Source organism: Anolis carolinensis, chromosome 1 (assembly GCF_035594765.1).
Source record: "Anolis carolinensis isolate JA03-04 chromosome 1, rAnoCar3.1.pri, whole genome shotgun sequence".
NCBI classification, from domain to species: Eukaryota; Metazoa; Chordata; class Lepidosauria; order Squamata; family Dactyloidae; genus Anolis; species Anolis carolinensis.
The window spans coordinates 190,450,404-190,466,536 of record NC_085841.1 but is presented as its reverse complement, the minus strand read 5'-3'; the positions used below and the strand labels follow the sequence as shown (position 1 = coordinate 190,466,536).

General features: G+C 39.1%; 1 protein-coding gene across 3 annotated transcripts in view; it reads left to right on the top strand.

Moving 5' to 3' along the window:
• The window catches only part of plcl1 (phospholipase C like 1 (inactive)), a 278,934-nt gene extending 264,648 nt beyond the window's left edge, over window positions 1-14,286 (top strand). For all 3 annotated transcript variants that reach the window (XM_062962738.1, XM_008120065.3, XM_062962740.1), the window contains exon 6: window positions 11,211-14,286. In XM_062962738.1, coding sequence (XP_062818808.1) covers window positions 11,211-11,393 — 183 coding nt within the window. In that variant the 3' untranslated portion in view covers window positions 11,394-14,286. The remainder of the gene's footprint in view (window positions 1-11,210) is intronic.
• Window positions 14,287-16,133: the final 1,847 nt, after the last annotated feature.

Here is a 16,133-nt window from a genome sequence, read left to right as displayed (position 1 = left end):
GCAGACCTCACAACGTCTGGGGATGCCTGCCATAGATGTGGGTGAAATGACAGGATAGAATGCTTCTGGAACATGGCCATACAGCTTGGAAAACTCACAGCAACCCAGGGATTACAGTTCTTTCCAAATCAGGATAATTGGAGGGTGTGCTGCTTGGGAATAGCACTTTTTCCTTTAAGTTGAGATATATAGATTTTTAATATGCTAAAGTCAAATTGTAGCAATACACACACACACACACACACACACACACACACACACACACACACATATACATACACATACACATACACACACATACATACACACAGTGTGAAACCAGCAAATTGATGAGTTTAACTTTAGTGCAGTGGTTTTCAACCTCAGATCCTCAGTTGTTTCTGGCCTTCAACTCACAGAAATCCTAACAGCTGGCAAACAGCTGGTACAACTTTTTGGGAGTTGTAAGCCAAAAACATCTGACCTACAACATTGAGAACCACTACTCTAGTGCCACACAAAGCCCATATGCTCTGCTTTTAGTGTTTAAAGTGAAAAAGATTTTGCTACACAAGCCTAGCTAGATGTTGTCATGTTTCCCTGGAAAGAGACATCTTGTAGGTTGGGAGAAATTCCTTTCAGTATATATCAGCATGTTCCTTAAAATAGGAGTGACTGTCTGGAAAGAGTACTGGCAACACAGTGTTATCCTTTAAAAAGGGAGTGCCAAAGTAAATTAACATTAAAAAGGCCTGTGTTCTGGGCTAAACTTAGGTGGAAAAAAGGAGAGGTCATGAAGTACATTCCATGGTGTTGTGAACCAAAGCCAAACTTTACTAGGCTAGATTGCCCTTTCTCTTCCTAGAGGATTCCTACATCTTTACACAAAAACAAATTTCCTTTCAGTCATCTGTAGTTATATATATAAGGTGAGGTTATATATTTCTAGGCTTGTCTCTCGGATCTTATTGTCAGCATCCCTTCACTTATTTGGCATCAGGTTGAAATTGTGGGCGGGGGGTGTCAAATTTGCGTCTAAAATGCCACTCGATTGTACTCAGTCCCTAAGAAGATAAAGCTTTTCTTTTAAAACTCTGCAGGTTATAAGAGGCAAATCAGTTTTCCTTCTCTGCCTCATCCAGATGTTTTTAGATGGCCTCTTTCCAGCATCTGGAAAAGAAATGGAGATACATTGTAGTTTAATGATGTGGAGGAGCTGCAGCAGACAAGACAGCTGGTATTCTCTTCTCCCTCCTTGCCTTTTCAGTTGCTCATATTTCTGCCTGGAGCCTTTGAAACAACTCGTTAACAGGACAATGAATTCTCCCTAGACTATTACAGAATTAGCCAAACTAATCTTGCTGCCTTTAATAGGCCTGTTTAATCATAATCCACAGCCCAGTTCTTTCAGAAGCAAGAGAAAGCATGAAGGCTTATCATTAATGCATTTATGATTCTTTTGTCATAAGAAGTCTGATTTGCCTATTAAGTAAAGTTAAAAGACTATTACAGCCAGAACATAGTGAAAGTTGATTGGTAGATTCATTGTGAATTCCATCCATTTTTGTTAACCATACACTCATAGACAGAAAACACTATATAGATAACTTCATAGATATATGAGATAATGCCATTGATTTCGGACAGTATGGCTGAACCTCTGTCCTTTTGTTTATAATGCACTCCCAAATACTATACAGTAGAGTCTCACTTATCCAACACTCACTTATCCAACGTTCTGTATTATCCAACACATTTTTGTAGTCAATGTTTTCAATACATCATGATGTTTTGGTGCTAAATTCGTAAATACAGTAATTACTACATAGCATTACTGTGTATTGAACTACTTTTTCTGTCAAATTTGTTGTATAACATGATTTTTTGGTGCTTAATTTGTAAAATCATAACCTAATTTAATGTTTAATAGGCTTTTCCTTAATCTCTCCTTATTATCCAACATATTTGTTTATCCAACGTTCTGCTGGCCCGTTTACGTTGGATAAGCGAGACTCTACTGTACTTTGCTTTATTTATTTTATTTTTATCCCGCCTTTCTCTCCATAGGAACTCAAGGCAACTAAGAATAACATGGCACAATACAAAGGAATTTTAAAACAAAGGACCCATCAAGACAAGCCCTATATCCCAGGAACTGATCCCATGTTTTCTGTTATCCCAGATTATCTGGCAGTTCAGACCCATATAATCCAGTTTAGAGTTTAGCACTGAATGTTTGCCCTATATGTATATAATGTGATCTGCCCCGAGTCCCCTTTGGGGTGAGAAGGGTGGAATATAAATACTGTAAATAAATAAGACAGTGATTCTCAACCTGGGGTCCCCAGATTTTTTGGCTTACAACTCCCAGAAATCCCATCCAGTTTACAAGCTGTTAGGATTTCTGGGAGTTGAAGGCCAAAAACATCTGGGGACCCCAGGTTGAGAACCATTGCTCTCTTATTCTTGGTAGCTTGCTTATTGTGGTGAATTGGCAGCTGGGTGCCCATGAACGCTTGCAGATTTGCTCACCCGAGAATAGATTGTTGCCAAAATTCGCCTCTCAAGCAACATGTGGACCAAAATAATCTCCAGCAACACAATCAGCTCACTTGCTTCTTTCACAAGCTTCACATTCCTTTCATATGGGAGTTTGATGTGACAGGGACTAGCATGGTATTTGATTGTTTTTTTTCTTCCTGTCAATTTATCAGGAACCATTAGCCAATGATTCAGGAACCAGCCCTGTTTCAGGGCCCAATACTTTGAGAAGCACTTCTCTAGATCCTTCCTGAAAGACCCGCTTCCACAAAGGCATTGGTGTGCAGTTGTTTATTGTCCTAATCAACTGCAACTTTGTGCCATTTCCCTCTCAAAATATCCCTTCTTCATCTTTGTAACATCATCCAGGCAATTCAGCTGAACTGTATGCTGAGTCAAGCATGTCTGTTCAATAATGTTATTTATTCTGCCAAATCTGTTATAACGTGACAGTTACTAGAAACCACAAACAAGACCAAACAGACATGGTTCTTGAAGAGGCTCTTAGTGGAGAGTTGACACTGCTTGGAAATGTGAGTGGATATGATCCATCCAAATGCGTTGCTGGAAGGAAGACTCCTTGTTGAAACAACTGGCTGTAAACAATGGCTCCATTGAAAAGATGACTGAAAGAGGAATGCATGTTGAGGGGGGAGTCGTCTGTGAAATGCACCCCCGTTTAGATACATTATTTAATATTTTATTAAGCAACATTATTAATAACGTTTAGTCTTATACAGCATTTCAACCAAATACTGACTTAGATTTCTTCTACCTTGATTTGATATTTCCTTTTAGAATCGGTGATAACATCAGCATGCAAAATCCTCGTAAGGCTAACGTAGAGAAATGTGGTTTTTCTTTGTCTGACAGAAAGAATGACTGCTTTGTACGTGTGTGCTAAGAAAATTGTTCTGTACTCTGAGATTATTACAGTGACTGGTTTCCCCAAGGTTTATTTTGGTTTAACCAGACGTCTTTGGAGCAGACTTGCATCCTTTCTCACATTTGATTTTGTTAAGGTGTTGACATAATTTTGCTGGCATTTTCCTTTGGGTTGATTGTGTTTGTCACCCATTTTTCAAGGCTAACATATGGCTTCTCAACAAGAGCTTGTCAGCTGAAACAATTCCCTGCTGTAATATGGCAATAGTATCACAAGGGACCTATGTTTGCCATTCATTTTCTTTTGTGATGTTACTTCAGACTATTTTTGGCATTCCCTTATTGCTGCTACAAAGCAGCTGTGTGTGTGTGATGTCCTTAAAATCCCTGAGTCACTGGCTGATAGTCTTTAGTTCTTAAAGGACATCCAAAACCTTTAAAAATGCAGAAATGTTCCCATCAATTGCAGGACAGAGAATGGATTTGAATAATGATAAGAATGTAACTGTAAGCACTTGAAACTGCTTTTCTTCCCATACCATTTTGTAACTTTTCACAGGAATTGGATGACTGAAGGAAAAAAGCTGAAGGCCAGCACTATTCCTACATCTTTTTTGAGATGAGGCAAACTATATTCTTGGGTCTGATGATGAGTGTGAACATTGGTCCTTTCCACACAGCTGTATAAAACCCACATTGAACTGGAGTGTGGACTCAGATAAACCAGTTCAAAGCAGATGTTGTAGATTATCTGCCTTGATATTCTGGGTTATATGGCTGCGTGGAAGGGCCCGATGATGAAAGGCTCCAATAGGAAGCACAGTTAGAGTTAATCAGGATGGTCAAGTGAAGGATGTCCAATTTCTGCTTATTTGGAACCATCTTGTTCCAACAATAGTTTAGCATAGGACGTAAGAGTACAATCTGATGTGTGAAGCCCACTCTGAAAACTAAAGTGGGACTTTGGTATCTGCTGTGGTTGGGTTCCCCATGGATACTAAAATCCACGAATGCTCAATTCTCTCTATATGCGATGGTGTAGTAAAATGAAGCCCTTTATATAAAATGATCAAATCAAGATGTGCCTTTTGGACATTTTTTGGATTTTTTTTGGGAATCTATTGAGCAGTTAGACTCAAAATAACCCTCTCTTGGGGTGATTCCACCAAAAATATAGCAGAGTGCTAGAAACACACTTCACAACCAGCAGAAACTTCTGTGTGGTGAGCTGGGATAAGCTTCTGTTGCTTAGGATGGCACAAGATTGCAGAGTCAAAATATAAGTTCGAAAGTATTTATTGAAGTAAAAGAAATACATTCTGGACAGGAAAGTTCTTGGAGCTAACTTTCTAAATCTCATATTCAAAAGGAAGGCAAAAGGTAAAATATCAGAAAAATATGTGCATGCAGCTACATCTTGCCTGGAGAATAGCAAGATGCTTCCACACAGGAGAAGATAAAAGGCAGAAGAGAAGAAAAATGGCGACCGACCATGTGGTCAAAGCGTAGGTCCAAACAAGATGGCAATAGAGAGGAAGTTACCTCATACATCAAAGAGATCACATAAATATGTCAACAAATGGGGGAAGAGATAGTAGCAAACTGGAGGAGAGGAGTAGAGACAGTAAGCTCCTTCTAGGAAGGCATGCATAAGAATAGGGAATGGAATATTTCATTCTAATCCTGTTTTCCTATTCTAGCTACTCATTGGAGACTGGAGACTTGTGGAGTCCAGGATTACACCCAACATTTTTTTTCAGTCTGTGGATAGTTGAATCTGTAGGATGCAGATTCCAAGAATACGGACTTTCAGACACTTTACCTTCCCCTGGCTCCCGATGCCTCTGTGCTGTTATGGTCCTTCTCGCTAGTATAGCAAAAAGCTACACGGTTTACCAGAGCCTCTTTTCAAACTGGCTCAGGATTTTTCCATTCCCCAGACTAAGAAAACCTGGAAATTTCTCCACCTCCACAATCAAACTCAGAAAGTTTATCATCTGGAAGAGGTTTCAGTGACACATTTATGTAATTGCCATTCTTACTCTGCACTCCCATTACATCCCCTAGGCCATCTGTTTTCTGTATTCTTTAAACATCTGTATTCCAGCAAAATGTGTACACATTGTGGCCAAGGTGGTTTGGTGCACAATTTAACTTCATCCCATATTTATCACCTTTTGTATGAGGAACTTGAAGCAGACCATTTAGTTCAGGGGATATAGATGGTGTGCTTGCTTACCTGGACAACTGACTGTCTGCAAGTGTTTGGGATCATAGGCCCTATTATGCCTTGCTGTAGCCAATAGGATGTCTATGGCTTGGAACAACAAAAATCCAGCAGTAAATCTTAAGGTGTACATGAAGTCTTACTTATTTCTATTGCTGAATCTTTCTAATCAGCCAGACTATATTTATTTATTTATTTACAGTATTTATATTCCACCCTTCTCACCCCAAAGGGGACTCGGGGCAGATCACATTATATACATATAGGGCAAACATTCAGTGCTATACTGGAATAGACCCTTGGAATCCATTTGGCTCAAGTTTTTTTCACCAAACTATATAAATGAAATGGAAAGATTTGCCAAATGATCCCCAGTGAAATCAAAACAGAATTTTTAACAACACATCGTTTTCCCATTGGAATTCAGTGCCACAACAAATACACAAATAGGTCTAAGATTCACATTGAGTAGTGTTGGAAGTCATAAGTGGTGAGTTTATGGCTGTGGAGAAGGAAGGGAACGGTTTGTTGTTATACTGTAATTGTATGTTTTCTGTTAAATACTGTATATTTGTTCTTGCTTTTTGCTTGTCATTTACACACAATAAAATTCAAAAAATTACCATTAAAAAAGGAAGCAGCAGAGTCCAGTTTCCTCTTGAGCCATTTGAAAGCAGAGATGGCAAATCTGAAGGCTGCGTACAGACTACAGGGGCCTTTTGTGTGGCCACTGAGGACCACCCACCCACCCACTGGTGATCTGCCATTTTTTTCAACATGTAGAATCATGTTTTCAGAGGCCCCCAGTAATCAGATTCTCTATTGAAACACCTTTTTAAAAAGTCCCAAATTGCAAATTTGAGACACGCAAAGTGACTGAACCTAACTTTATATGTTATAAATACAAAGTTAGGTTTCTCCCCTCCTTAAACCATGTTACTTTTTTTTTACACTGTGATCTTACCAGGCAGAGTGACTACTATGTCCAAATCTTTAACAAAGCGGATTTCAGAACAAGCTTTATCTATGAAGCTTTATCATTGACAGATTTTCCCTTAAGACTTCAATAAATGGTACTCTAAGACCCAGAGATTTACAGAAAACTAAAGCCATGTAAGCCCAATGTCTGTAAAGGATTAGAATTGCATTTTAGATTTGTTGCAAATCGCATGGCCCTGAGGTTTGCTAGTATATAAAGCAATTTACTTTCCATTTCTGCGTCGTGACTGAATTTTGACAACAGTCTTGCTGGAGCCATCAGTTGACAACTAAGGGGAGGAAATCTCTAGATTTCATCAATGATGCAATGCGATTCCATCTGTCTCTTTCCACGTTATTTAGCTTGGATCAACACAGGAGTCTATGAATGATTCACAAACAATTGTAATTGCCAATTAGTTTCTTGCATGCTGCCCAGGTAATTGATGACACAATCTGTTTCTTGCAGCTTCTAAGTAGGAAAATGTTGAAGGATGTGAGGAACAGTCACCCAAACCCACAACAGTGGAAGCTTGAGATGTGACCGCCAACTGCTTCCAGGTCTCATGGGAAGGATTGGATTCTATCCGCACAAGGGAATATGCGTAGCTCTCTCCCTGGCCACCTCCTTACTTTTCTGCCACCAGATATGGATAGGGGATACCTCCTGATCGTAATTCATGATCTTCACTTATATGTCTTTCCCTCTTCATGTGGATGGATCCCCAGTGCTTTGAGCAAAACAGTAATGTCATAATCAAGCTAAAAATTGGATAGGTAAATATGTGGCTATCCTAATGTAGTTACATGCTTGTTTCCATTGTTCCTCCCCATTAGGTATCCTGGCTAGAGCTCATAGGAGTAGAAATCCACCAAAAGCTTGAAGGGTCACACATTCCTCATCCTGACCTACAGTTTTCAATGCTCATTTCTCCATGCCACTCCTTTCTCTTGCAGGACATCCGGAACAGTGCAATCATACATATTGTATTGATACTTTAATTTGAGTCTGACGCAAAAGGGAAATCAGGCATAGATGTCAAACCAGAATGCTCCAGCTAAACAGGGCCTCTTTTGTTATTGTTGGACCATCTAGTAGAATGGTTAGATTATTCCAGATGTTGTCATCTTCTGATGCAATATTTGCTCATGCTGGTCTTTCCACCTGCTGCTGTTCCCAAGCATTGTTTACTGGTTCTGAACCCAACCAGCTACCATTGTTCCTCCAAACTTGTTTACTGGATTCAGAGCAATAGACTGAATGCCAAATTACATGGCATCCATCAGGAGATTGCATCACAAAAGGTTGCAGCCAGGTGCCAAATTCTGATGAAGGGCAATTGTGGGACTATAGAGTGATGACCTAAAGAGCTTCGTATTGTGGAGCTTGGCATGAATGGACAATCTATCTTTCTTCTATAAGCAAGATGTACACATGTTTGCCAATATCCCCAGTAGAAAGCCCTTTATGCCACTATGACTGTTTTCCCATTCATAATATAGTTTTCTCTTTTAAAATGCGATAATTTTAGGAGAGATTTTAAAAAAAGACCTGCAGCAAGTGTAAGGCACATGGGTTGTAGTCATGGTGGTTGGGGGAATTCTAGAAGCTAAGCTGTTTAAAAATATATTAATACTTCTAATGCTTCAAATATTATATTTTACTTTGATTTTATTTGGTAAATGTTTTATTTGTTTTAGATTTTACATTATATTGGATTTTTGTTTGTCAGAGTTCTGACAGTTGGGCAGTACAGTACAGCCACTATGTATCCTTGTGGATTATATCTCTGGATTTTGCGTGGATATGCAAAACTGTGGATAATAGCAATCTTTATCAAAATGAAGAACTTCTGGCCCAAGTATGTCTAAGAATAATTCTGGAGAACTATAGAAAATGTCGAGAGATGACATATTTTGTCAGAGGTGGATAAATGAATGTGTGTATACCAGTTCCACGGGGTTCTACTGTTTAGAAATGTTGACAGCCAATTTTAAAAGGGAAGTGGGGGCACAGCTGATATTTTCCCATGAGATACAGATCTACTGATAATTTGCCATAATATCCCATACTTCAAATGGACATCACAGATCATAGAGATAGTTTTATCTGTTCAGTTTGGGGCAAAACTTGGGCGTAGCTAATTATAGACAACTAGCTACTTCTCTTAACTCCTTTTTTCGAACAACAAAATGTTATTAATACTGTAATACAGTGTAATTAGGGACTTCTTCTTTTGTGTTTTCTATGATTGTTTATAGTTATGGGGTTTCGCATGGTTAAAGTGTTGACTTCTGGTTTTGCCTCATTCTGCTGTCTGATATTTGGAGACAGAAGGATAAGGATGATGTCAACGGGAACAGCGTGCGTTTTTGTAGTATTTGGATTGTTTAAAAAGTAACTCAGTATATATATTAATTACTATTAGTTAATATATATCAATTACGATTAAGAAATGGAAAGTAAAGAGCAACAAGTTAAAACATTGTAACTAATTATTTACTTGGGGTGGGTTTTTTGGCTGCAGCTGTTACAAATTATTTTTTAGAAGTAACTTCCAAAGTGTTTTTTTGAAGGCTAATGGGATCTGTATAGCATTTGCCTTCTGTGGCTCCTAGGAAATTATTGCTCTCTGTCGCATATTCATAGGGTAACCTTTTCTACTGAGTTGCTGACAACATTCCCTCTACCAAAATTCCCACAGGTGTGCACATTTCAAATGGCCTCTTCAGAAGAAGAAGAAATGCATTAGTGGTTGTCATAACTTGAAAAGTTTAATTCTGTGGACTTGAACTCCCAAAAACAATTACCATGCCAACATGCAATGAGCCATGCTAGCTAAAGGGTACTGGGAGCTGCAGTTCAAAAATTAATTATGTCAAATTCAGGGTATTTGGAGCTCATAATGGGCACAGTGTATGCAGCCTCAATACTATTTGCCTTCTGTTTATATTGCCCATTTAAAGCAGTTTGATAGTTTTGATGATCACAACTTTGTCCTGGGGAATCTTGGGACTCGTAATTTGGTGTGGGCTTGAAATTCCAGACTAGAGTCCTCTCCTCCGACGTCCTGAACTATAATCACCAAAGTACTCTAAGAAAAGAGATTGAGAATTAAACTATGGCATTTTTGGGAATGGTACGCTAAGGGTGAAGATGAAAGCTTTCTTCCAGAGCATCCTGAGCTCCTTCCCAAAATACAAATCCCAGGATTCCAGAGAATGCAGCCATGACCATTCATATGGGATCCAAGTGATACCTACCATAAACCTGCCCGATCTCTCCGATCATCAGGGGAGGCCCTCTTGTCACCACTGCCTATATCTCAGGCCCGCCTTGTGGGAACAAGGGAGAGGGCCTTTTCTGCTGTGGCCCCTCGCTTGTGGAACTCGCTGCCCATTGAAATCAGGCAAGCCCCCACCCTTTTAGCCTTCAGGAAAGATTTAAAAACATGGCTCTTCCGGTGTGCTTTCGGAGAGTAACTGTTCCTTTGTTACTCCCCTCAACATTTATCCTCCAGACTGTTTCACTATCTGATGTCCCTGTCCCCCGAGGTTTTTATTCTTATCCCTTTCTCACCCCGAGTTTTAACTTAGTGTTCATGCGGCCCGCCCTTGTTATATTGCTTTCTTGACTTTGTATTGTACTGTATATTATTCTCTATTGTATTGTTTAATTGTATTATAATATGTTGTTTTTATATTTTGTTATATTGTATTGTCCTGGCCTTGGCCCCATGTAAGCCGCCCCGAGTCCCCGTTGGGGAGATGGTGGTGGGGTATAAATAAATTATTATTATTATTATTATTATTATTATTATTATTATTATTATTATTATTATTATATTGGTCCGGTTCAGACATACCCTTAGATCAGTGGTTCTCAGCCAGCAGTCCCCAGTTGTTTTTGGCCTTCAACTTCCAGAATTCCTAACAGCTTGGTAAACTGGCTGGGATTTCTGGGAGTTGTAGGCCAAAAACATTTGGGGACCCCAGGTTGAGAACCACTGTCTTAGATGCTTTCAGTGGCAGCAGTTCACCTTTTCAGTAGGTTAGAGTGTCTTCTATATTGTTTAACATTTACAAAACTTTGTTGATCAAAACCAGAAGTAGACTGCTGTCCACTGTCAAGTTTATTTGTTTCCAAGAGCTGTCCAAGAGTGTGGTGAGTCTCCTTCTTTGGAGGTATTTAAACAGAGGCTAGATAGCCATCTTTCAGAAGTATGTGTCAGAGGGATTGGAGTGGCAGGCCCTTATGGTCGCTTCCAACTGTATACATAAAATTTTGGCAGTCCGTGAGGTCTCTGGAAGGTCTTAACTGTTTGGCTGCTGTCTTGCTGCTGCAAACCAAAGAGGAAAAACTGTTCACTGGTCTGTCGGCCTTTACTGTGGATATTATCAGTAAATTCCAGAAGTGATGGGAAATGAGATCAGTTTTTCATCCCTTGTATGTATCCTATTTTTTTAAAAAAAAAACACAGACATTGAAATGGGAATGTGAGGAAGGCCAGAAGCATCTTAATATCTTAATAGATTTGTAATGATCTATATTAATGCCTGACTCTTTTGTCTTTCTGTGTTGTTTGTGATGTACGCTTAGGGGCAAGGGGACCTCTTGAAGAACGCCATGAACGAAGCCATTGAGAACATGAAGCAAGTTCACTTGGCTTGCTTGTCATGTGGACTGAGCAAAACGGGAGGTGGGAGTGTGGATGCTAAGTCCAAGCGAAGCCTCGAGGCCATAGAAGAGAAGGAGACCGGCGATGAGAACGGGAGGCTGTGAAAGAAGTCTGTGCTGCCTGGGGTGTCATATATTTCAATAGCCGGAAATTATTTTTTTAATGCATTTAAAAAAAAGAGGAGAAAAAAAGATTACACAAGAATGCCCTCTACAGGGTGTCAGAAGTATTAAGTCCTCACAATGCCAGTGTTTTCTTGCAGTTCATTTATCTAAGTTTGAACTTTCTTAGTAGTGACATTTCTAAACATTTCAAACACTGTATATGTGTCTGTCTGTGTGGGGAGATCCCAGTAAAACCTCTGCCATGAGTTACTTTATTAGCTCTGCTCCTTATTTATTTTGTTGACATTTCTGACCAGATTTTTATAAAACTTAGGTGGATAGAGAGAGTATATAACACATTGATTTTATGCCTGGTTTTACTGTGCTATTCTTTTAGTGGCAGCTTCTAATGCACTGTCTTACAGATTTTACCAGCAAAACAAAACAAAAGGCCAAAGAGAGAGAGAGGGGGGGGGGAATTCTTTTATTGGCATGGATTAATAATGGGTTTCTTAGTATAGCAGGAACACTAAATAATTAAACTACCCATTAAATTAAGCTGATGAAATATTAAGTAGTCAGAACATTTTTGACAGATCTCCATTGGATTTCTGATGAACATTCCACTGACTTTTTGCTAATCACAGTTTCAATGCATTCATAAAATGTTATTGGTAGAAATTGATCCGTATTTTTAATTCCAAAAAGATGTATCAAATTAATTTGAGCTCTGCAAAATGCTGTTGACTAAGGTCCCTTCTACGCTGCCATATAATTCAGATTATCAAAGCACATAATCTACATTATCTGCTTTGAACTGGATTATATGAGTCTGCGCTGCCATATAATCCAGTTCAAAGCACATAATCTGGATTTTATATGGCAGTGTCGAAGAGGCCTGAGTGATACCAGGCTTTGATTTTATGAAGTGTGAGGATTTGTTTAGATACCATATATTTAGCCAGGAGGCAAGTTGGTGCAGCGGGTTAAACAGCTAAGCTGTAGAACTTGCTGACCGGAAAGTTGGCAGTTCGATTTGGTGAGATGGCGCGAGCTCCTGCTGTTAGCCCCAACTTCTGCCAATCTAGCAGTTTGAAAACATGCAAATGTGAGTAGATCAATAGGTGCCGCTCCGGTGGGAAGGTAACGGTGCTCCATGCAGTCATGCCAGCCACATGACCTAGGAGGCATCTACGGACAACGTTGGCTCTTTGGCTTAGAAATGGAGATGAGCACCACCATCCAGAGTCAGACTCGACTAGACTTAATGTCAAGGAGAAACATTTACCTTTACTATATTTAACCATTTTTGGAGTTATCTTTCTTCATTCCAGAATGTTATTTTCCATTGCCTTTGTCTGAAAGGAGATTGTATAAACTGTGTGCCTGAGATTAAAACTCGGAGATACTCATTCTCTTCTCTACACTGATGTAAACAGTCCCAAGCAAGTCCCATTAGCAAGGGCTGCATCTTGTGGTATCTGCCAAAAACACTTAAGCACCCGTCTACAAATTTTTAGCCGTCTTTCTAATCTTAAATATGTGTACTGTTCTTTTGTCATTTGTAATCTGACTTCAGATAACAAATCTTTAAAATGTAAGAAGCCATGCTGAAACAAATACAAAACAGGCCTTATTTCGTTTGTGTCTGAGAACAAATTTGAACAACCAAACTAGGTCGGTACAAATATAAGATAAACTAGTCAGAGATTGGGATCTGAGTTACCGTTTAATAAATAACACATACATCTTGTTACCTTATATATTGTCATGTGACTTGCTGTTAGGTTAATTTTGTAACAAAGCTCTACCATCCAAAGCTGAAAATGAATTAGCTGAGTCACAAAAACTAACAAGCGTTGCAAGTTGTGCTTATGGTCATGGGTCTGTTCCTGAATAAATGAAGCTCTCCATGATCTACATGTAATCTATATTTTCACTGTGTTGTCGAAGGCTTTCATGGTCAGAATCACTGGGTTGCTGTGAGTTTTTCGGGCTGTGTGGCCATGTTCCAGAAGCATTCTCTCCTGACATTTCACCCTCACCTATGGTAGGCATCCTCAGAGGTTGTGAGGTTTTAAGCTGAAAGGCCATTCAATGCTAATCATTCAAGGTGATTAATTACAACATTCACACTTTTCTCCAACAGAAAAGAGTTCCTTCTCCCACCCTGGACCTTCCACAGATATATAAACCCCACTTGACTAGTTTCCAACAGACCTCACAACTTCTGAGGATGCCTGCCTTAGATGTGGGTGAAACGTCAGAAGCGAATGCTTCTGGAACATGGCCATACAGCCCAGAAAACTCACAGCAACCCAGTACATTCTCACTATACCAGTTTGATTCTAAGGACCTAAACACAATGTGCTAAAAATCTCAAGGCAGCCTGGCAGGCTCACTAAAGGATAATGGCAGAGATAAATAGCTTGAAAAACAAGATAGTTATCTTAATCTAATGTTCCATAGAAGCTTGTTGAAATTTTGAGAATAGATCAACTGTTCTGCTAGAGTTGTGTCTCATAGGGGTACACATAAACACAGAGTCTCTATTTCACCATCTGTAATTGTGTCTGGCTCAAATATTTTCAGTGATGTTCTTCTATTTCAATTTCTTAAGCGCTTTGAGTATGTATTTGCATTACCTCTATTAGAAATGGGTGTTCTATGGATGTAAGACACACTATTTACTTAAAGCATTTAAAATGCTTTTTAAAATTAATTGGTTAAACAAATGTGCCAATCTTTCTCAGTTTAACAAAAGGCCAATTGTTGAGAATTTGACAGACTGAAAATCCTAATGCACTAAGTTATTTTTTTCTTGATCTCTTAACAACACTATCATGTTCATGTTGCACATTTTTGCGAGAGTAAAACTATGGAAAAACATTGACTTATGTTTAAGGAAGTTCATTATTCTACGGAGCAGACCTCTCTGATTTCAAAGGGACAAAATAATTCACGAAACGGAATCTGTGCTAAGAGGTCACTTAAAAACACAGAGAGCAACATATTACAACTTTGAGTGTAACTGGAGCTGTATTTCTATCACTTCCAGCCACAACATTAAAAATAGAGAACTAGAGTGATTACTTGCAATTCTCATATTAATTCACAGGTTTAAATTCAGTGTTAATTGGGGAATTGGGAAAAATGTAGTAATTTAAATGTAGGCGGTTCTACATAGACACCGTAATGCAATTTGAACCTGGCTGGAGGGTAGGTTGGTCACCAGAAAGTACAGATAACACTGGCCGTGGCCAGCACACATTTTGGTGCCTCAAATGTTAACTAGGGCCCCTTCCACACAGCTGAATAAAATACAACAATATCTGCTTTGAACTGGAATATATAGCAGTGTGGATTCAGAAAACCCAGTTCAAAGCAGATATTGTGGGATTTTCTGCCTTGATATTCTGGGCTATACAGCTGTATGGAAAGGCCCTATGTTTCCTATATTTGATCTACTAATTTAAAAAATGGCACCAGTTTCTCCCATCAGTTTTACTTTTTGAGATACAGAACATATGTCATATACCAGTCTTCATCTGCTCACTCAGAAGAATCATGATAACCATGTCAAAGAAATTGGAGCTGATGCTGTCTATCCCATGCATTTTTCTGAATCAGTGCCCCAAAAAACCCCATGAACATGCTGAAAAAACCAATACCAGGAATATGTTTTTGTTGGGCTGTATCATGTGCTGCACTTGATCAAAGTATATCCCATGTGGGGCTTCAATCTGAGATATGCTCTGACCGCCTGCAGCACATTAGTGTATCTCAAAAAGAAACACATTTTCTGATGACTTAGACCCTTTCTACACGGCCTTATAATTCAGATTATCAAAATAGATAATCCACATGACCTGATTTGAACTGGATTATTTAAGGGACCTTCCACACAGCCATATAACCCAGAATATCAAGGCAGATAATCCACAATATCTGCTTTGGACTAAAATATCTGAGTCCACACTGCTACCGTGTTTCCCCGAAAATAAGACAGTGTCTTATATTAATTTTTGCTTCCAAAGATGTGCTAGGACTTATTTTCAGGGGATGTCTTATTTTTCCATGAAGAAGAATTCACTTTTATTGTTGAACAAAAATATGGACATGTTTTATATACTGTACAGTAGATATAATCACAAACCAGCATAACCAGACAAACTGTGAATCCTATCAAGAATTTCTTGTTACTACCATTATTTTCATGTACAGCAGTCTATGGTACGTACATTTACCAATCCTGCATGCTCTCGTGTTCTGTTTGCTAGGTCTTACTTTCAGGGGGGGCCTTATATTTAGCAATTCAGCAAAATCTTTACTAGGTCTTATTTTCTGGGGATGTCTTATTTTGGGGGAAACAGGGTATATAACACAGGCCTGAGTCTACAGTGCCACATAATCCAGTTTGAAGCAAATAATCTGGATTTTATATGACAGTGTAGAAGGGGTGCTTCTATCCCCAGATACTTGAGTTCCTGGGTCCAGTTCTGCTATCCAGTCAGTAGGTACTATGGTCACCATCTCAACCTCTTGGGGGGTTTGTGTAGGCACTGCACCGTGAAACCAGTTAGTTTTAATCCACCTCCAAACTGGATTTTGGGGTCTGTAGAACTGCCCTAGGTTGATCAATGTGTTCATGCTATGCTCCGATGATCACTTAAGTAAACATTCAAAGTTTTGAATCTAGAAGTACCACTTAACTTGAATTGAAGGCATCTCGAAAACCCA